The 23,819-nt window shown below is 37.8% G+C and overlaps 1 protein-coding gene across 1 annotated transcript in view; it reads right to left on the reverse strand.

The window, feature by feature from the left end:
- The window catches only part of TRIM71 (tripartite motif containing 71), a 111,064-nt gene extending 101,253 nt beyond the window's left edge, over positions 1-9,811 (reverse strand). The window contains exon 1 of the mRNA XM_073630302.1: positions 6,788-9,811. Within this exon, the coding sequence (XP_073486403.1) occupies positions 6,788-7,579 (792 nt within the window). The 5' untranslated portion in view covers positions 7,580-9,811. The remainder of the gene's footprint in view (positions 1-6,787) is intronic.
- Positions 9,812-23,819: the final 14,008 nt, after the last annotated feature.

Here is a 23,819-nt window from a genome sequence, read left to right on the forward strand (position 1 = left end):
TGCAAATTCACCGTCGTTGACCTTCCCATCCCCATGAATAAGATCCCATTCTGTCACTACATTTGCCTACCTCACAGAAGGCAGCAATAGGAAAGTTTACCACTGAATAGCACATTACCTTTTTACATCATTTTATTTTTTTCCCACTTCAAAATGACATGTTTTTATTTTATTTCATAACAAAATAGATGGTCTAATAAACACAAATAAAGTATATTTATAATAAGAGTTTATGCTTAGATGCTCCAAATATAAATTGGGATTGAACAGATCAGAAAACCCCAACCTTTCTGGCACCTAAAATATACTTGACAAGGAAATATATTTTTTTTACAATGAAATACATTTCATTTTAGTTATAGTCAAAAACTCTAGTCATTTTTGTTTTTAAATAGAGAAAAAAAAACTTTAAATATTCAGGATACCACACTCTGGATGCATGTGCATGAAGCTGCAATTAAAGCAGCTCAGAGCCAAGCTACCTCTTGCCCAATGCTGTACATGATAAGAAGAAGATTGGACACAGAAGGATTTATTTATTTATAATGTGAATCAACGTTTGGAGTTTTAGTGATACTCTTTATTGGCCAATTTATGTTATTAAAGATGCAAGTTTTTAAGATGCAAGTTTAAGAATATTTAGGTTATAACCTATCTGCTGTCAACACCCTTCTACGTGCATTTTATAAAATATTCACTTTGTTACTGGATCATTTATGAAAACATAAATCACAGTCTAGGCATTATCATGAAAACGCATGCGCAAGCAAACAAGCATTTGGTCAATGAGAAAGGAAACTGCTGTTTAACTAAAGCAACCGGTAAATACATTAGTAAAATCATGCCCAAAGACTTGTGTGTGTGTGTGTATATATATATATATATATATATATATATATATATATATATATATATATATATATATATATATATATATATATATACACACACACACACATACATATACATATACATACTTACACACACAAAAGCTCAATATGCAAAATATTTCTTTAACCAAGTTACAAAATTTTATGAATTAATTAGCATAACCAGAGTACTGCCATTTATTTTGCAAGGATATGAATTGGCTCTTTTTTTTTTTTTTTTAAGAATAAAAAAAAAAAAAAAAAATGGGGGGGGGAGGGGAGGAAGAAGGAAAGAAGAAAGACCTAACAACTTGACTGACGAGGAGTATATATTATTTCACAACCACTAGACAGTACAGCAAAAATTGCTGTCTTGAAGTCTGAGAAACTCTACATTGACTCATTACCACAACGCCTGGTTTAATATATGCTGTTCTAAACATCTCAGTGCAACGTGATAGAATCATCTTCTGAGAATGTTAATCATTCAGCGCTACCAAGGGAAGAAAAAAAAAACTTTCAAAAAAAAAAAATATATATATTAAAGAAAAAGAGCAAGAGGGTAAGCTTTCATTTCTCCCTTTGTCTTGACCACTACTTTGTAGTATATGAAAAGCAGCTGAATCACTCTTATCCGGTAATCTCTCATAGTTTTGCAGAATTGGAAAGGTATAAGATAACGACCACAAGTAAAAGTCATTTTAAAATTATTTAATTTTGAAACATTCAGGTAAAAATGAAAGTCACTCTTTTTCTTAAAACAAACTTGAAACGGTTTATTAGCAAAAGAGAATTCTCTAACCAGCCAAATACAATGAAAAAAAAATTTAAAGGATAAAATCACATTAAAAAAAAAAAATAATAAAAAAGGGAGTGCTTTCTAATTCTTCAGCAACCCAGATTACAGTGAATATCACTTTTTAAGTAAATGTCCTGAACGTCCTGACCTCACGCTAATACCCAATTTACATTATTCCATTGTACACAACTTATGCTGGCCATACACTATATAAAAAAGCGGCCGAACCCATTTTCGAAGAACGAACATTCGGTCGTGAGCGCAAATGATAGTGCCGTCATGTAATTACCGATAGATCATTCAGTGGACATAAATAAATACATTTTTTGTTTGTTTTTTACATATATCTAGTGCAGACAGTTCAGACGGGAAACACATTAACCTTTCAATTTATCGCTCATTCGGCAGAAAATTTCAAAACTTGTCCCTAGTTTTTTTTTGGCTCAAAAAAGTCCCAACGATTATCGATTTTGTGCATATTAACTGTCCGAAAATGAACGAACTGTCTAAATAACCAAATTTCGGACAATTTTTTTCGTCTAGTGTATGGCCAGCATAAAAACATCCACCACCTTGTATAAACTGATACAGCTAACAAAATGGTATTCCCTACAGAATGGTAATGAATAGGTTGAGAGCTGCAATGTGTTATTGTGCTGGTAACATGCACTGTTCTTAAATAGGATATGCTCATTCTGTGCAGCTTGATATTATTATAAATGACATAACACCCACTTCTGATATCAGATGTATTTTGTGAGCTAATAACTTCAGAGCCAAATATTTGCTTTTAATGAATCTTTAAATTCAGTCAGATCTACTGTACAAAAGGTTCAGGACTCTAAAGCTATATTATTTCTTATTTATAAGAGGGAAAAAAAAAGGTCAAAATTAAACCAAAAAAATACATTCCCATAAACAGGCAATTATCAGTAAAGCCAGTATTTGTCCTTGTACATCATTCTAAATAAAAAGGTAGGAAACAAAAATGTAAGCAACTTGTGTTAAAAGAACACACTTTTTTTTACTGCAATATGTAACCTGTGTGTGAACTGCAGCCTCCTCTAAAATAAAAGCAATAGATATTTGTGAGAGGCAAATATTTGTAGTAGCCAAATGAAGCTTGTGATTGATTGAGGAAAGGAGGGCTCAGCAGAGCCTGAAGACTTCACCAGCTAATTGTTTTCAGTATTGACTATAAAATAAGACAAAAAAAAGGGGTAATGAAGAGTGAATTCTGATATAAATTAGGTTATGTATGCTGTATAAAAGAAAACAAAAAAAACAAAACAAAACAAAAAAAAAGAAAAAAAAAAAAAAAAAAAAAAAAAAAAAAAAAAAACACAGGCAAGCAGGGTTACTGAAATGAAAAAATGTGTTCTAAACTATTAGAGAATGCACAAATGTAGATCAAGAACCTCTATTTTACTAATCAGCAAATGCCATTATGGGGTTGATTTACTAAAACTGTAAAGTGCAAAATCTGGTGCAGCTGTGCATAGAAACCAATCAGCTTCCATTTTTTTTTTTTTTTTTTTGGTCGAACATTAATTGAACAAGCTGAAGTTAGAAGCTGATTGGCTACCATGCACAGATGCAGATTTTGCACTCTCCAGTTTTAGTTGCACTAGGTTTAATTTACTAAAACTGGAGTGCGCAAAATTGAATGCAGCTCTGCATAAAAACAGCTTCCAGGCTTTTTTGTCAAAGCTTAATTTAACAAGCTGAATGTGCATAAGCTATGCATAGTAGCCTCAGCTTCTAACTTCAGCTTGGCCAATTGTTTGACAAAAAAAAAAAAAAAACCTGGAAGCGAATTCGTTTCTATACACAGCTGCACCAGTTATTGCACTTTAAAGTTTTAGTAAATAAATTGGGAACAAAACAGGTAGTATACACCCAAGAGCTGAATATTAGGGACATTTCCAGATCAACATTCAATACTGCTAGTCAAATTCCCGACTCCATCAAACAACTGTATAAAAAAAGGAAAACTATTTCTCTAAAGGATCAGAAGGGTTTTGCCTGGCAGACATTCATTTCTCATCGAGGTTCTAGTTGTGTCGCTGCGATAGGAAACATTGCTCTGGTAGCAGAATTTATAAATATACCCCAAATGACAAGCCGTATCACACGTCCTAGCAGGTGACAATCTGCAGCACATCAGTCCCCCCATTTTCTTACATGAGTGTCACAACAGAAGACACAAAAGACACAACATTTACTATGCAATTTAACATAATCACAACTTACGCTAAACGACATACAGCGCAGAAAGGAATGTGAGCATGTGGAGGTTGTAACAGGCAATCATGGATGGAGCAATAGTGCTACAAATCCATACGCACTGCAGGTTTGCTTTTCACCTTTTCAAGGAACAGGTACTTGAGAGAAAAGGCTGGAGCGTACTAATGTAGTATCACAAACAGACCAGTTAATAAGGCTACAACGCCCAACACAGATGTCCAAAGTGCAGTCACTTATAGCAACCTGATGTTGGAATAACTACAGTCCCACCAGTGGAAGGTGTATTCTGGTTGCTATGGGCTACATAGGCTATTGCATGTTACACACCGTTCTCTTAAAATTATTTAGGCTCCATGCACACTAGGAAAAAAAAAAAAAAAAAAAAAAAAAAAAAAAGGAAGAAGGCTCCTAGCAGCAGCTTGAGCATTTTTTTCTGCTTCTAGAAGCAAATAGGTGTTTATTCTATGTGTCCATGCACACTATTTTAGTCGAGTTTATGAAGTTTCAGCTTCTAGGAGCAGAATCTTTTTTTTTTTTTGCCAGGAGAATAAAAAAAAAAAAAAAAAAAGAAATAATAGCCGAAAACTCTTAAGCATTTTTACTTACTTGCTTACTTAAGCTGGCACAAAAATGCTATTATGAGTGTTTTCATCCAGCAGTTTTTTGCCCTTTGTTTTAGCTTATAGTGTGCATGGAGCCCAATTCAGAAGTTTGTTGTAGAACTTAACCAACAATTCATGTCTGCTTCAAAAATGCATTTGCTTACTAAAATCACAAGTCAAGCTTTGGCAACTGGGTGAAGTACATCTTCCTAATGTCACCAAACTGGATGGAAAGATGTCCTCCTAAAAGGTCACAACATTGGATGGAAAGATGTTGTTCTGATGTCACTAGATAAAATTGTGTCTTCCTAATGTCTCCCAACTGAATGGAATTGTGCCTACCAAGTGTCACAAAAACTGGATGGAATCAGCTCTTCCCATAAAATGGAATGGGAATTAGTCTTCCAAGTGTCACAAACCTGGATGGAATTATTGTTTTTGAATAATTGGTTCCCAATGTCACACCTAGATGGAAAAGGTGTCCACCTAATATCCTAAACCTGGATGGAATAATTGTGTTCCCAATGTCACACCTAGATGGAAAAGGTGTCCACCTAATATCCTAAACCTGAATGGAATAATTGTTTTCCCAATGTCACAAAACTAGATGGAAATGTGTCCACCTAATGTTCTAAAATTGGATTGAATTGTCTCTTCCTGATGTCATGAAACTGGATGGAAAGGTATCCTCCTAGACTGACAAAACTGGATGAAATGTGTTCAACGTCACATATTTTGAAGCATCAATATTATATATATATATATATATATATATATATATATATATATATATATATATATATATATACACATACACATATACACACACACACACACATATATATATATACATACACATATAAATCAGTTTATACAAATACATCAAATCTGTTTTGTGAACTATAACACTATTCACAATACATCAGACTTCAAGAATATATAATAAATAATAATTTCAACAGTTTAGCATTTCTTCACCCCCCCCCCCCCCCCCCCATTATTATGAAAACGAAGAGGACAAGCTGTTACCACTACAACAATCAAATCTCAAAAACAGAGAACAGAGATTGTCACTGAAAAACACAAGTTAGTGAATACCAATGTTATAGAAAAGTTACACAAATGCCCCACAATCTGAAACATTTTCTGTTCCACATAGCAAAAATACTTCTGAAACCATTTCTAAGAAACAAAAAACACTGTCTGGCTTTACAGTAAAGCTAAAAAAAACAACTCTAAAAATGAAAATGATAATGGAAGTGGACAATGCAGATTTTCCTTTAAAATGTAAATAAAAATAAATAAATAAAAAAGACATATATATTTTACCATGTTATGCACAAGAGTGGTAACGTTCTTTCAAGTATAAAAGACACAATTATTCTGCAATAAAGTTGATGGATTGATTTTATGCAACTTATCAGATTTCCATAAGTAAAAAACAAAAATGCCCTGCCCCACTAAGGAGCTCTCTGAACCACATTGACAGGTTTAACTGGAAAACAAAAACATTCCTTGCTAATGTAAGAACCTTCATGGGCACATATTTACAGAAAACAGTGTTTTGTGCTTATCGCAATTTCATGTTTTTTTTTTATGTGCAACATGTACAAAACAGAAATAAAATATTTACCACAATTAATCTTAACTTTCTAAACCCATTTCTTAAAACATTGAGGGGAATTTATCAAAAAATGGGAGCAGCTGTACATGACAACCAATCAGGTTCTATCTTCAGCTTGTTCATTTAAGCTGTAAAGATAAAAGCTAGATTTTGATTGGCTGCCATGCACAGCTGCTCCAGTTTTGAGAACATCACCCCCCCCCCCCCCAATTCCATGACAACAAATTTATAACATCAACAAAAAAAAATATTTGGACAGGGCACCTATGATTAGATAACATAAGGGGAAGGCCTTCTTGAGGAAATACATGACTCTTTGCTGAGACTTGTAGTTCTTCAGTTAAAAAGCCAGCTTGCACAAAGAAAAAATTGTAACCCTTTGCCTACAAGCTGCATTAAATGCACCAAAGAAAATAAAATCCTACTATTTTTGGTCGTAGTTAAGAATACCATTAGGCTACACCAACATTGGTGTTGCTCTTAAGTACAACCAATGGAAATTCTGGTTTCATTTTTCAGTAAATTTAAAGAGAAACCTAATTTGGTTGCTATAGGCAACAGCCTAATTTTGTGCTCCTTTGTGCCATTTAATGAATCAGCCTGAGGGGAAGCAACATTGATAAATTAAGTGGTATCATGGACTCACCTCCTCATCATGCTGCTGACAGTAGGCCAATCTCTCGGGGTACATGGGCAGAATGGGGAAGGTGTTTCCCTGGAAGGGCGATGAGGAGGATGAGGTAGTGGCAGCGCTGGACGCCGCAGAGTTGCAGGGGGACGCTGTGCCGCTGATACACCCAGGTACCCTGCTTCCTGGTCCAGTGAAGCGCTCGATGAAGTGGTCCTTGGTGAGTCGCACCCTTTGGTGGGCCCGTAGGCAGTTTTCGCATAGGTTCTCCTGGCAGTCAAGGCAGTGTGAGCTCGCCCCGTTCCCCTCGTCGCAGGAGGAGCAGCGCGGTTCCGTCTGGTTGGGCGGCACTCGGCGCAGGAGGCTGGATGAGGAACAGGAGGCCGAGCGTGGCCGCTGTTGACGCCGGGGGCCGCTTCCGCCACCCCTGCTTCCGTTGCTCTGTGGCTCCTCCGCGGCCCCCACCACCGCGTCAAGCAGGTTGCTGAGATGAAGGAAAGTCGAGGAAGGCAAGGCGTCCATGCCCGCCTCCGACATAAGCACCTTGTGGTCGCAAACGGGGCAATGCAGCTGCATGGAGTCGCCGGGGCTCCGGTGGCCCTCCAAGCACTGACGGCAGAAGGCGTGAAGACACGGCAAGACGTGCAATCTTCGGGGGGGCGCGCCGAGGTTCCCACTCCCTCCAGTGCTGCTGCTGGAGGTTTGGGAGGAGGATGAGGATGAGCTGGAGGAGGAGATGGGGGCAGAGGACATGCACATCTCCTTACACAGCGGGCACAGCTGGAAATCAGACTCCGGGAATGAAGCCATTTACAGGAGGAGAGGGGGAGCGATGGATGGAAAGGACACAATCAGACCATTTACAGTGGGCAGCTCTCCTCCATTCACCTGGGGCTGGTGGGGCACAGCGGGGCTTTGTTTACACTGAAGAATGGACCTCCCAGGTGGGATCAATAACAAAGCAAGAGCTCAGCATTGCACAGGTCAGCAGTCCTCCTCGAGCCTGATCCCTATCATGGAAGGGGGGCCACAGTCCTCCTGGATACTGATCCCTACAATGGGGGGGGGGGGGGGGCACAGTCCTGGATCCTAAACCCTACAATGGGGAGCACAGTACTGGTTCCTTGATCAGGGGAGGGGGGCACAGTCCTCCTGGATCCTGATCCCTACAATGGGGGGGGGCACAGTCCTCCTCGATCCTGATCCCTACAATGGGGGGGCACAGTCCTCCTGGATCCTGATCTTTACAATGGGGGTGGCGCACAGTCCTCCTGGATCCTGATCCTTACAATGGGGGGGGGCACAGTCCTCCTAGATCCTGATCCCTACAATGGGTGGGCACAGCTCTGGATCCTGATCATGGGGGGGCACAGTCCTCCTGGATCCTGATCCCTACAATGGACAGGCACAGTCTTCTTGGATCCTGATCCCTACAATGGGGAGGCACAGTCCTCTTGGATCCTGATCCCTACAATGGGGGGCACAGTCCTCCTGAGCAGGGTGACAACTTGTACTACACAGCAGCACAGAGCTGCATGTCGGACACACCCCCCTCTGCCCGATCACACCATGCACACACTGCAAGCCGCCTTCAATTATTCACCATCGGAGGATCACCTTTCCCCGGCCATCCTCCATGCAGTCACATCATCCCGGACCGGATTCCTGGACGAATCAACAGCGATCCACCAAAAGAGACGATAAGCAGATCTACTGAGGGGAACCACTCAACACCGTACAGGCAACAATCCGTCCACACATGTCCCCCTCCTCCCCATTTGCGGTGTCGCTCACATGTTGTCAGCGAGCGGTGATCTGCTTCTGTTTGTACACCCAGCTCTGCACGGCGCGTGCTGCCAATCTTCCCAGCCTGCCCCTAACACTGCACTTCAATGAGCAGCGCCGCACAGCGCACTTCCGCCAGAGACTGGAGGAGAGGGGAGGAGTCTGCACGAGGGGGAGTGGTGGGAGCCAACTGGAGGAGGAGGAGGGGGTGTGCTGAAAAACAGGAAACACTGCCATCTACTTTACACCACAAAGGGGTCGATTTACTGGGAGAAGAGAGGACTTCTTACCGGTCTCATTAGAAAAGGTTGAAATTAATTGTTACATTTTTTTATTATGTAACCGACCCGGACAATTTTTTCCACTTGTATCCAAAATACTACGGAGAAGAGCACCGATCCAGCAAAATCTATTTATTGTATTTTCTATTATTTTTATCTTTTTATTACTATTTTTCTTATTTAGATGTTTCCCCAAGTTTTAGTGTATTATTTCTATTTTACTATTATTTTGTTTTCTTTTGAACATTTTTATTTGCATTATTATTTTTCTTATTTAAATGTTTTCCAAAGATTTATTGTATCATTTTTATTTTTTTATGTGTTTTTTTTTCTATTATTGTAATTTCTATTATTTTGATATTTTTATCTTTTTATTACTATTTATCTTTTTAAGATGTTTCCCAAAGTTTTATTGTGTTATTTTTATTTTACCATTAATTTATTTTCTTTTGATCATTTTTATTTGCATTATTATTTTTCTTATTTAAATGTTTTCCTAAGTTTTATTGTATCATTTTTAGGTGTGTGTTTGTTTTCTTTTTTTTAATAAAAATTATCAAAATAATGGAAAATACATTATCTTCTTATTACTTTTTTTCTTATTTAAATATTTTACCCATTTTTATTGTATGCTTTTTTAAAAATGTTTCATTGCTTTCAAAGCATGTTATTGTATTTTCTATTATTTTAATCATTTTGTTTAAATGTTTTCCCAAGTTTTATTGTATTATTTTACTCTTATTGTATTTTCTTTTCATCATTTTTATTTGCATTATTTTCTTATTTAAATGATCCCCCCAATTTTTATTGTATCATTTTAATTTTTTGTTGCCTTTAAAACACCTTATTGCATTTTCTGTTATTTTTGATCTTTTTTTTTTTTTGTTGGCTTATTTATGATTATTTTTCTCTCTAATAAACATTAACAATACATGTATTAAAAAAACATGTTTTCAAAGCAACGAAAAACTTAAAAAAAGCGTACAATAAAAATTGGTAAAACATTTAAAAATACAATAATAGTAACATAAAAATAATACAATAAAACTTGGAGATAGTTAAATGAGAAAAATAGTAATAAGAAGATAAAAATGATCAAATAATAGAAAATACAATAACATTTAAAAAAAACATGAAAATAGTACAACAAAATTAGGGAAAACATTTAAATAAGAAATAATAGCAATAAGAAGGTAAAAATGAAAATGATCAAAATAATAGAAAATACAATTATATAAAAAAAAAAAAAAACTACAAATAACACAATAAAACTTGGGGGAACATTTAAATAAGAAAAATAGTAATAAGAAGATAAAAATGATCAAATAATAGAAAATACAATAACATTTTAAAAAAACAAAAATACTACAACAAAACTTGGGAAAACATTTAAATAAGAAAAATAGCAACAAGAAGGTAAAAATGAAAATGATCAAAATAATAGATAATACAATAACAACATTTAAAAAAAAAAAAAAAAAAACCCTTAAAATAACACAATAAAACTTGAGAAAACATTTAGGCTGGATTCACACCAGTGCGAATTGGTTTCTCTGCATCCATTTTGCATATCAGGAGATTGTGATTGGCTCTTTATGGAGCCGGTTCAGATATCTCCGGAGCGAATTTCACAAGAGTCCTGTCCATTTTCAGGTCCGAGTTCAGCCAAAAATTCGGGCTGAAATCGGACCTGAAATGGTAAATGGAGACGCACTGGACCCCCTGCTGTGAGCTGCTCCATTCCTCAGTGTGAACCCAGCCTTAAGTAAAAGAAATACCAATAAAAAGATAAAAATACAACATGATCAGAATAATGGAAAATACAATAACATTTTTTAAAACAATAAAGATAATACATTACAAATTGGGAAAACATTTAGACAAAAAAATTATAATAAAAAGATTTCTAAAAATGATCAAAATATTTAAAAAAGCGAATTGCATTTTTACAAACAATTAAAAAGAAAATAATACAATTAAAAAAAACTATGAAAATATAAAAAAAAGAAAATTATGGGTATAATAATAAAAAATACAATAAACTATATAAAAACAGTTAACACTAATAAAATAAACAATCTGAACACAAAAAAATTACAATATATATTTATATATTCCTGTGTTTTCTTTCCCCTATGACCCTAGCCTTGCCTACATGTGATACATACAATCTCTACAGGAATATGGCCACTCTGAGGGGAATTCATTAAAACTGGAGCAGACAGAATCTGCAGCGGATGTGCATGGCAACCAATCAGCTTCTGTTTTTCATTTTCAAACCTGTAGAACTGAAGGTAAAAAAAAAAAAAAAAAAAAAAACATTGTGAACGGGGCAGGCTCTTTATAGCAGATCCATGCAATATCTATTCTACAAAAATATGAACCTACCTGTCTGTTCGCAATCCTCTGCGGAATGTACACTGAGCTGCACATGCACAGCTCTGTTTATATTTCTGGCACAATGCCAGTTTGCCAAGATGAATAACTCCTGCATGTGCACAGGTGTGACATGATCCTGCACTGACCAATCAGAGGAAGACCTGGAAGAAGCCAGGGAGAAGATGCCAGCAAGGGAGCTCATGAGGATCAGACTATAGGAGCATGGGGGGAGGGGTGTATATTAACTGAACAAGCTGAATCTAGAAGCTGATTGTTTGCCGTGCAAAGCAACTCCACATTCTGTCTGCTCCAGTTATGATAAATCCCCCATTCTGTGCCTATCCCTTGCAGATTTGAATCCGGTACACATACCCACCTGAGATCTGCCATGCACCCCGGGAGATATACTGTAGTCACCATGGTGATGTAACAATTCCGAGCCATTCCTGCTATGAACTCCATGCCTGTGTTCTTGATGCTGAAATGTGTTACACTTGTAATATAGTTATATACCCCACCCCCTCTTTTCTACATTAAATATCCCCTATGTGTTAAAATACTATTTATTAAACTCAGAATTGAACACCCCCCTCCACCCTCCCTCTTTACAACTGAGGTTCCAGAGGGTCAAGGTCAATCTGACGTTGTACTGTTGTTTCTTAAATGGAGCTCTTCCCTGTCCATTCATTGTTTATCATTGCCTACCACTGCAATGCCTTCAATCACACACTACTGCTTACAAGTATTTGTTTGCCCTGGTATTTTTATCTTACAAGGCTAACCTACTTTAAACCTCTGTCTCTGCGAGCCTTTTGTTATAAAAACAAAAATAGAATAATAAAAAATAAAACCATAAACAAAAAAAACTCAAAAAATATTGTAAAAAATGAAAAGTAGATGGTAGTAAGGGATATGAACTTCACATATTTAAACCAACATTGATCATGTACCAACAGGGGGGTGAGAACAGATATTAAATCTATGAAAATCCCAGGACTGAAAGGATCATGGGATATAGCGCACTCATGAACAATATAAGATTTGGCTGCTCAATGACCAGGCCATTTTTTGCGATTCGGCACTGCGTCGCTTTAACTAACAATTGCGCGGTTGTGCGATGTTGTACCCAAACAAAATTGGCGTCCTTTCTTTCCCACAAATAGAGCTTTCTTTTGGTGGTATTTGATCACCTCTGCGGTTTTTATTTTTTGCGCTATAAACAAAAGAAGAGCGACAATTTTGAAAAATAACACATTATCTTTTACTTTTTGTTATAATAAATATCCCACATTTTTTAATAAAAAAAAAAAATTTCTTCCTCAGTTTAGACCGATATGTATTCTTCTACATATTTTTGGTAAAAAAAAAAAAAAAAAAAGCAATAAGCGTATATTGATTGGTTTGCGCAAAAGTTATAGCGTCTACAAATTGGGGATAAATTAATGGCATTTTTTAAATTTTTTTTTTTTACTAGTAATGGCGGCGATCTGCGATTTTTATCGTGGCTGCAACATTATATCGGACACTTTTGACACATTTTTGAAACCATTGACAATTATACAGCAATCAGTGCTATAAAGATGCACTGATTACTGTGTAAATGTCACTGGCAGTGAAGGGGTTAACTGTGTTCCCTATGTGTGTTTCTAACTGTGAGGGGATGGGATTGTCTAGGAGGAGAGATTGGTGTTCATACTTAGTATGAACACATGATTTGTCTCCTCTCCCCTGAAAGAACTGGGATCTGTGTGTTTACACACACAGATCCTGGTTCTCGCTCTATCACGAGCAATCGCGGGAGCCCGGCGGCCATCGCGCCCGCCGGGCACTCGCATCGGGGTCGGGCACACGCTCGTACTCCTAGTGGCCAAAAGGTGTGCCATTCTGCCACTGTAAAACTGCGGCGGCTGGTCAGCCAGCGGTTAAACATCAAAATTCTTGAGGCCTATTCTTCACACCTACAAGTGTCTCCAGCCATTAATAATAAATGAACTCAATTATATATTATACACCAGTTGTATCTTACACCGGTACGACTGCATGCTATGCATCGCATACCCATCTCCAACTGTGTGAGATGTAATACCACAAATGCTGATTTACTACATGTCATTTGGGTATGCCCTGCTATAGCTCGATACTGGACACAGGTGATGGATCTCTTGTCCTCTGTTCTGTTAGTGCCGGTACCATATACTCCTAGAATATGCCTCCTGGGTATTCTAGATGAGGAACAGTGGCAGAGATATCAGCGAGTTTTGAAAAAAGAGACATTGTTTTTGGCCAGGAAGGCCATCGTGCTCAAATGGTTTCAGCCCGGTCCTCCGTCTGTCCGAACATGGATTCAGTTGGTGAATCAGGTTTTGCCCTTTGAGAAACTAGTGTACAAACATAGAGGTTGGGATGTATGGTGTTCCTCCACTCTTACTAAATCTGGTACTTAAAGTACAACTAAAGGCAGCCTATAAATTATTAGTGAACCATTAACAAAGCTCATGAAAATTACACACATTATTAAATATAATGAATAAAATCATTGTTACCTCATTTTACACCTATAAATGCTTGCTCTCACCCCCCTCCCTGAGCCTGTGCCGCTGGATTCAGATAGTGCTCCTGGGAGGAGTCTTGCAGAGATAGCACGTCTTTGCCATCCACTATACTAGCGTCTGTGTCTTGCACAGGGAACTACAGTTCCCATGATTCAATGGGCAGTGGACAGAGGCAAAAGGCGGGGCATGGAAGGGGGTATAGGCGATTTGAATGTGAGAAGAGTGGGTGGAGCCTTGGCACGTCTTCTAAGTTGATTGATACTCCTCTTGTACCGAATTGTAATGTAACTGTAATGTCTGCCCTCATGTTGTAAAGCACTGAGCAAACTGTTGGCGCTATATAAATCCTGTATAATAATTGACACGCTAGGGCTTTGAAAGCAAAGGAAGCAACACCCACTAATGACGTCACGCCACCACGCTGTAGTCTCCTCAATAATGGTATAACGCAAAAGGGGACAACGGAGACATTTGGAAAACAAGGAAGACCTGTTGTCTCCACAATAAGGGAAGCTGATAGGCTGGAGGGGGGAAGCAGGTAAATTTCTCTATATACTTGCATTTGCATGACAAACCAAGACAGACATATTGTACATTCTACTTAGTTTTATCACATATTGTTTTTTAGTTTTTGATCTTAGTTCTACTTTAAGATCATATATGTTGCCAAGGCTATTGGTTTGAAGGCATAGTACACTGAACTCATTGGAATCTAGTCCTCCAAACGCGATTTCTAAGTCCCCAGGGGTATCATTTCTAATTTCTACTTGTATGTTTCTTTTTCTTTTGAGATCCAAGTGTAGCTGTAGCTGTACTTCTAAACAACCGTTATCTGATTGTATACTTGTAATACATATACTATGATGCTCATGTTGAGCATAATTGTTGAATATGTCCAATGTTTTGCACACTTGTCCATAAAAAGTGTTTTAAAAAAAACATCAAAATTCAAAAGAAACCACATATTTGTCCCCCGTACCATAAAAACTACAGATCTGTTTTTAAAAAATCAGCACACAAATTTGGATGATTCCCCAAATCAGTCAGCATATCCCCTAACGTGCATCCTACATTCAAAATGACTCTGGGATCCAGGTCCCCTATGCCTATATTTTCTTCATGGATTATATCTGTATTGTTCTGCTGTATAATGACCTTATATCGCAATTCTGTATTAAACTAGTTCTCTGCGTGCTATTTCCTCCACATGGCTAGAATCACAGGGACACTTACCTTTCTCTGATATGTAAAGGTGACAGGTTTTTATATGTACAGTACATAGGCTTGTTAAACATGTCAATATCATATACTCTTCCTTATGGTCATAGAGGAATAATTGACATCTTCAACACTTTAAATCCAAAAAAATTATATATATATATATATATATATATATATATATATATATATATATATATATATATATTTATACATATTTATAATAGAACAGAGTAAAACTAAAATAAATGATTGTAAAGGATGTGATTTTCACATATGTGAACCAAAATGACATTGATCATGTTCCACTAGAAGGAGAATATAGATATTACTTACAAACAGAGTAGAGTTTAAAGTGATGGAATGAGGACTAGTAGGTAGTAAAAGACGTATGAACAAAGACAGGCTCAATAATAAGTTATGGCATTCTAAGAAATTTAGGGAAATACCCCAAAGCTTAAGGCCGTATTAAACCAAAAAATTGAATACTTGTATATTGCAGTGTATCATTTCTTAAATGTAGTGGCTGCATTCTTTTCTTTTCTTTTTACCTGGTGATAGAGCTAGTAACACACTTCCTGTCTAAATCTGGCCACATAATATAACATTTTCCTTTAGATTTACTAAAACCATATAATAGGAGGTCAAACCTAAACACTTTCAAATTGTATGCAATCAGGCAGGCCCTTGCATTATATAGTTGAAGGTAAAACTAAGGGAAATTAAACAAGAAAAGTGTACAATGTGTAGTAGGGTGTCTCTTCTCTGGATGGAGGAGAAACAAAGATGTCTTTGAACAGCAGCCTTATTAGTGGGGCGAGAGGGAAGTGTTAGATGCATGGACTTAACTAACAAATGAATGCCTAGCTCCAGATAACACTATAGTTATAGGTATGGCAAATGTTTTTTTTTTCCTTTTGCAATAAAGGTCTTACATAAATAAATAAAATATGACAATCTAAGCATCCCTGTCAATGTTAAATGGTTTGTCACAACTCTCTAACTGCCACTTTTGCTGCACAGTTTGGTCTGTTAAAGGGTGGGGGGGGGGGGTAAGAAATAACAGACTTACTGGTTGGATCACCACTTGAAAATAAGGAGAAAAAAAGCCTAAAAAGAAACTTAATGCAGCCGCCATATCTAAGAATTGGTAAGCTGCAATATAACATTTTTGTTTTTGGTTTAAAGTAGAACTATTTGCAAAACTTTTTGTTTCCTTTTGGATAGTGTTATAAGCCTTGTCAGATTTTTTTATTGCCATCTGTGTCCCATTGCAGAGATTTCCCTTAATTTCCTGTTCCATAGCTAAACAGGAAGTGGAAGGAAATCACTGCAAATGAAGGGAATTCCTCGGGGTACCCCAGGTCACCAGAACGAGTGCCCCCATTTGAAGATTACCCCTCTGTAATGGGACAACTCAAAATTTGTAATTTTTTTAAAATTTTACTTTCAATGATAATGGTAAACAGGACAAATAGAGACGGGGGCACTGACAGCAATAAAAACAGACAGCTGTTCTATTCCCTCTCGAATCTATCCATAACTAAAAGCAAAACATTTTTTTTTCAGTTTTGGATAGAGGGGAGATGGATTAGATTAGAACAACTGACAGTTATTGCTTTCTGTGTCCCTGTTAGGGAGATTCACCCTCTCTATTTGTCTTGTTTGTCATTATCATTGAAAGTAAAAAAAAATCCCACATTTTGGGTTGTCTCCAGAAAAGTAATAAAGGGGAAATCTTCCAATGGGGACACTAGTTCTGGTGACCTGGAGGTCCCCACGGAATTCCCTAAATTTTCAGTGATTTTCTCCCACTTCCTATTTTAGCTATGGGAGAGGAAGTGAAGGGAAAGCTCCCCAATGGGGAACAGATGGCCAAAAAAATAAACCAACAGGGGTTATAACTCTCCAAAACTATATCCAAAATGGAAAAAAAAAGTTTTGCCTATAGTTCTACTTTAAAATCACTTTAAAAAAATTATAGATCTAAACATGGTGGATTTTTCTTGGTTCTTTTTTTTCAGATTGGTATCTCTAGGTTTACAAAGGTTTATCAACTATATAAATAAGTAAAACATTTCATGACCCAATCTCATCTGCATATTACATGCAATTATTTTAGCTAGCAAATCAATGTAACATTTAAATGTGGTTTTAAAGGGTCAGTCTGTTCTAGGCAGAATGTAATTTCCAAAAAAATGCAGAAACCTAAACTCCCGTAAAGAAAAAGTATAGCAAGCAAAAATACACTACCTGCTATAATCAAACTTGAATCTAGGGAATTTCTAGTTCAGGAAACTTCATATGAAAGTAAATGGAAGAAGAGTGCAAGAGATTAATGAAAATCACACAAGTATTAAATACGGCGCAAAGCACATAAGAGGTGTAATTCAAATGCAATGTTCCTCCTTACAAATGCTTTATACAAAATGTATTTGTTTCAAAATGACCAACACGGAATTGCTGAAACAACATGAAGATTAAAATAAAAAACATAAAAGGGTAAAAAAAATTAATTAAATATATATATATATATATATATATATATATATATATATATATATATATGTTTATTTGTATTTCTGCCTGCTATTTGTTTTATAGGCACCAACATGTTAAAAGAAGGGAATACTATCAATACAATATATTTAGAAAAAAAAGTGCAAACAACCTTCATTGCTGATAGATTAGTATTTCTGATTTATTTAGGTATATAAAAAAGCCAAAGGTGTTTTTTTTTTTGCTGTCAGAATCGTATTGGGGAGATAGCACTTCATTTCCTGTTCCAGAGACACAGCATGATGTGAGAGGAAATCTCTTCAAAGTGAAGAGCAACACACTCTGGATAGTTGTCACCAAAACAGATTTCCTTGAAGATTTTTCTCTATTCCGGTTTTGTTAACAACTGTAATATTTTTGATTTTCCTTCATTTGCGGTCCGAGTAACAATTGTTTCTAGGACAAATTGTGAGGGCAAAAAACCCCAGCAGATACAGCAGTAAAAATCAAGAGGATTTAACAATAAATAGGGTTTAGCATTATTCAATACTACAAAAACATTTGTCTTTAGATAACTTTAACTTAAAATGTATTTCCACTTTTTCAGCCTATTTTGAATTTGTTTGTGTTCTTGTTCACGTAGTATAGCCTAAAAAAAAATCACTTACTTTTTTAGATGTTCTGTTCCGGAAATTCCAGTTCTGTCAAATTCTACTAGTTCTGTTTCTTTATGAGGGGCCTGGGCAGACATGTTTGCCATAATTTACCCAGACAATACTGTGCTGGCAGATCCTAATTATCACTTGTAAACTAGATTTGAACACTGCCTGTCCTAACAAAAGGTTAAAGGTTTAAGCCAGGCACACATCGACTGAATGTCGGGAGACAATGGGCGGTTCAAAAAAACCCGTCCGACATTCCGTTCGTGTGTATGTCGGTCTGACTGACAGAAGTCAGCTTTTGTTGGACGAGAATGCTGGAAAACCAGTATCCGAGCGAATCCCAATGAGCGCTCCCAGCTAGTGGCAGAGAGCACTGATCAGAGTGTTCTGACAGGGGGAGGGCGTCCCCCTGTCAAAACATAACAGCTGAGCAGGGGAGATCGCTGAACTAACCTTGCATGGTTAGTACAGCGACACCAACCAGAGCTGTCAGGTTTTTTTTTCGCTCAACCCTGTGGCATTGAACGAAAAAAAAACAATGGTGAAATGGTGAAAAAAAACTAATGATGCTTTAGAAGCTATGCTTTTTGCATTGTATGTGAAGAGACTCAGCCTGTCCTTGGGACTGTGGGACACTTTGATATTGTCCAGAGAGAGACATGCGTAATAAATGCAAAGAGCAGGATGGACATAAAGCAGAGAACAAGAGCAGATCGCCCATCTAAGTCCTGATGCACTCCCTATGTAGCAGCTGCACATCCTGCACCATCAAAGTCTTTTAGGGACAGATTTAAATTATGATTCTGATAAAGGAGATCCATTCACATGCAAAAATAAAAAAAAGAAAGGAAAGCCTTACAAATAGTTGAAATTGTTGAATCAGCTCTATTGGGCAGTGGAAATGGCCTAAGGCATTAAATGATAACTGCCAATCCTTGTCTTGCTAATCCAATTCTGCAAACAGTTTTGTCCAGCAAGTTAACAACTTACCTCAACTAACCAGACTAAACTGAGTGAGCAAGCAGTTCTAATGTGTTTTATATGCAGAAGAACAGATTGATTCCATAGCAGTAGTGAAATTACATGACATGTTGAATGCAATTTGTGACCCAATAGCAGCAAATAAACACTGCTTCCAAAATCCTTACCAAAAGCGAGAATTATATGCAAAGTCATTATGTCTTATACTCCTACTAACAGTTTTGATGAAAGAGTGTGGAAACAACCAATTTGATTCATGTCATATAAAGGCCAAAAGGGTTCTGCAGAGTCCTCAAAGGAGAAGCAACCAATGACATAGATAATGCAGGTTGTTTCAGCAAGGGAATGGAATATTGTATGGGATATACAGTGCCTTGCAAAAGTATTCACCCCCTTGGCTTTTTACCTATTTTGTTACATCACAGCCTTTAGTTCAATGTTTTTTTTTATCTGAATTATATGTGATGGATCAGAACACAATAGTCTAAGTTGGTGAAGTAAAATTAGAAAATATATACATAAAACTATTTTTCAGAAATTAAAAACTGATAATTGACATGTGCATATGTATTCACCCCCTTTGTTATGAAGCCCAAAAAAAGCTCTGGTGCAACCAATTACCTTCAGACGTCAAATAATTAGTGAAATGATGTCCACCTGTGTGCAATCTAAGTGTCACATGATTTGTCATTACATATACACACCTTTTTGAAAGGCCCCAGAGGCTGCAACACCTAAGCAAGAGGCACCACTAACCAAATACTGAAGACCAAGGAACTCTCCAAACAAATAAGGGACAATGTTGTTGAGAAGTACAAGTCAGGGTTAGGTTATAAAAAAATATCCAAATCTTTGATGATCCCTAGGAGCACCATCAAATTTATCATAACCAAATGGAAAGAACATGGCACAACAGCAAACCTGTGAAGAGACGGCTGCACATCAAAACTCACAGACCGGGCAAGGAGGGCGTTAATTGGGGAGGCAGCACAGAGACCTAAGGTAACCCTGGAGGAGCTACAGAGTTCCACAGCAGAGACTGGAGTATCTGTACATAGGACGACAATAAGCCGTACGCTCCATAGAGTTGGGCTTTATGGCAGAGTGGCCAGAAGAAAGCCATTACTTTCAGCAAAAAACAAAATGGCACATTTTGAGTTTGCGAAAAGGCATGTGGGAGACTCCTAAAATTTATGGAGGAAGGTACTCTGGTCTTATGAGACTAAAATTGAACTTTTTGGCCATCAAAGAAAACGCTGTCTGGCACAAACCCAACACATCACATCACCCAAAGAACACCATCCCCTCAGTGAAACATGGTGGTGGCAGCATCATGCTGTGGGGATGTTTTTCAGCAGTCGGGACTGGGAAACTGGTCAGAGTTGAGGGAAAGATGGATGATGCTAAATACAGGGATATTCTTGAGCAAAACTTGTACCACTCTGTGTGTAATTTGAGGCTAGGACGGAGGTTCACCTTCCAGCAGGACAATGGCCCCAAACACACTGCTAAAGCAACACTTGAGTGGAAACATATAAATGTGCTGGAATGGCCTAGTCAAAGCCCAGACCTCAATCCAATAAAAAATCTGTGGTCAGACTTAAAGATTGCTGTTCACAAGCACAAACCATCCAATTTGAAGGAGCTGGAGCAGTTTTGCAAGGAGGAATGAGCAAAAATCTCAGTGGTAAGCTGTGACAAGCTCATAGAGTCTTATCCAAAGTGACTTGGAGCTGTGATAGCCGCAAAAGGTGGCTCTACAAAGTATTGACTTTAGGGGGGTGAATAGCACATTGATTTTTTCTGTTATTTTGGCCTATTTGTTGTTTGCTTCACAATAAAAAATAAAAAAAATCGTCAAAGTTGTGGGCATGTTCTGTAAATTAAGTGATGCAAATTCTCAAACAATCCATGTTAATTCCAGGTTATGAGGCAACAAAACACGAAAAATGCCAAAGGGGGTGAATACTTTTGCAAGGCACTGTAACTGCAAGCAAAAAACTGGTTTTAAGGACATTGTAGACTAGGGATGAGCCGAACACCCCCTTGTTCGGTTCGCACCAGAACATGCGAACAGGAAAAAAGTTTGTTCGAACACGCGAACACCGTTAAAGTCTATGGGACACGAACATGAATAATCAAAAGTGCTAATTTTAAAGGTTTATATGCAAGTTATTGTCATAAAAAGTGTTTGGGGACCTGGGTCCTGCCCCAGGGGACATGGATCAATGCAAAAAACAGTTTTAAAAACGGCCGTTTTTTCAGGAGCAGTGATTTTAATAATGCTTAAAGTCAAACAATAAAAGTGTAATATCCCTTTAAATTTCGTAGCTGGGGGGTGTCTATAGTATGCCTGTAAAGGGGCGCATGTTTCCCATGTTTAGAACAGTCTGACAGCAAAATGACATTTCGAAGGAAAAAAGCCATTTAAAACTACTCGCGGCTATTGCATTGCCGGTCCGACAATACACATAGAAGTTCATTGATAAAAACGGCATGGGAATTCCCCACAGGGGAACCCCGAAACAAAATTAAAAAAAAAAAATGACGTGGGGGTCCCCCTAAATTCCATACCAGGCCCTTAAGGTCTGGTATGGATTTTAAGGGGAACCCCGTGCCAAAAGAAAAAAAAAAACGGCGTGGGGTCCCCCCAAAAATCCATACCAGACCCTTATCCGAGCACGCAACCTGGCAGGCCGCAGGAAAAGAGGGGGGACGAGAGAGCGGCCCCCCCTCCTGAACCGTACCAGGCCACATGCCCTCAACATTGGGAGGGTGCTTTGGGGTAGCCCCCCAAAACACTTTGTCCCCATGTTGATGAGGACAAGGACCTCATCCCCACAACCCTGGCCGGTGGTTGTGGGGGTCTGCGGACGGGGGGCTTATCGGAATCTGGAAGCCCCCTTTAACAAGGGGACCTCCAGATCCTGCCCCCCCGTGTGAAATGGTAAGGGGGTACTTCCTACCATTTCACTAAAAAACTATCAAAAATGTTAAAAATGACAAGAGACAGTTTTTGACAATTCCTTTATTTAAATGCTTCTTCTTTCTTCTTTCTTCTATCTTCCTTCTTCTTCTTCTTCTGGTTCTTCTGGCTCTTCTGGTTCTTCCTTCGGCGTTCTCGTCCAGCATCTCCTCCGCGGCGTCTTCTATCTTCTTCTCCTCGGGCCGCTCCGCACCCATGGCATGGGGGGAGGCTCCCACTCTTCATCTTCTTTTCTTCTTCATCATCTTCTTCTTTTCTTCTCTTCATCCCTATTGTAGACCATTGCTCACTGCTGGGGTAATCGGTGTCCCAAAACACTGGAAACATAGCAAAACAAAGCATCTGCTATTAAATGTTTTGCTGCCCTGAAAATGTCTTACTTTAACCTAAATATTAAATGAAGAACCAGGAAGAACCATATATTTTAGACAAATTATTGCATTAAAACTCTATTGTAACATTCATCAATAAGAGACTCTGGCGGCTGAACTACTTGCTCCAAAGTGCCACAGCCACAACCACAAGGAAAAGCCCAAGTGAACAATATTCTTAGGGATACCATGTAAACACAATATTCTGGTCAAAATGCTGAACACTATTTGCCAGACCGGAAATTACCACGTTCAATAGATTCTGTAGACAACTAGAAAATGCTCATCTAAAACAAATTCCACCTACCACATAAAGCTAACATTTTAAGTTGAAATAAATTTGCTCCAAATCCAGTAGATACTCTTTTACCTTCTAACAAAACCAACATGCCAATAAGGGAATTTAAGACCTGAGATGAGAAGCACCCAGCCCACTATTATAATGCCTGATACAAACACCAAAAAGCCCAAGAACAACTAAATCACAAACAGTATACTAGTTCTGAAAAGATACTGTGTTTTTTTGGTAGGAAACACCAGGAAATAAATGTGGAGCAAGGCAGAACTGTAATTCAGCAGCCAAATGGACATGATACCATCAAACTGGAAGACCAGGGGATCACTTTACCCATGCTCACTGAACTCTGACTTTGAGAACAAACTTTCTACCAGGCAACAGTGTTTTGCAAAGCAGATTTCTGCAGTACTGTAGCAGAAATGCATTGTGATTTAGTTAAAGAAAATCAGAGACCTGTACTGAATTGAGAGGAGGAGGAGCATTGGAGAATGCAGATCTCTGTGGAAGAGCCTCAAAGGAGATCATGTAACTACACCAAAAGCCTTCCAATGCTTCACTATTGAATCTTCATGTTGCTTATCAAGAAAATAAATGAAGCAAGAAGAGAATGACCAGGGACTTACAAGCCTCTGACCAAAAGCAGAGAATAAACAAAAAATATTAATGTCAGATTTGACTAAAAGGGCATCTGACCAAATGATCTAATTATGAGAATAGGCTATTAACAATTAGATCAATAAAAAACATGAACCCTTATGCCGCGTACACACGAGCTGACTTTCCGGCAGAAAAGGTCAGATGGAACGAATCCGTCAGACATTCCGATCGTGTGTGGGCTTCATCTGACCTTTTCTGTAGAAAAATCTGATGGACCTTAGAAATAGAACATGTTTCAAATCTTTCCGACGGACTCGATTACTATCGAAAAACCCGTTCGTCTGTATGCTAGTCCGACGGACCGAAAACGACGCAAGGGCAGCTATTGGCTACTGGCTATTGAACTTCCTTTTCTAGTCTGGTCGTACGTCATCACGTTCG

Source organism: Aquarana catesbeiana, linkage group LG05, assembly GCF_042186555.1.
Source record: "Aquarana catesbeiana isolate 2022-GZ linkage group LG05, ASM4218655v1, whole genome shotgun sequence".
Classification (NCBI taxonomy): domain Eukaryota; kingdom Metazoa; phylum Chordata; class Amphibia; order Anura; family Ranidae; genus Aquarana; species Aquarana catesbeiana.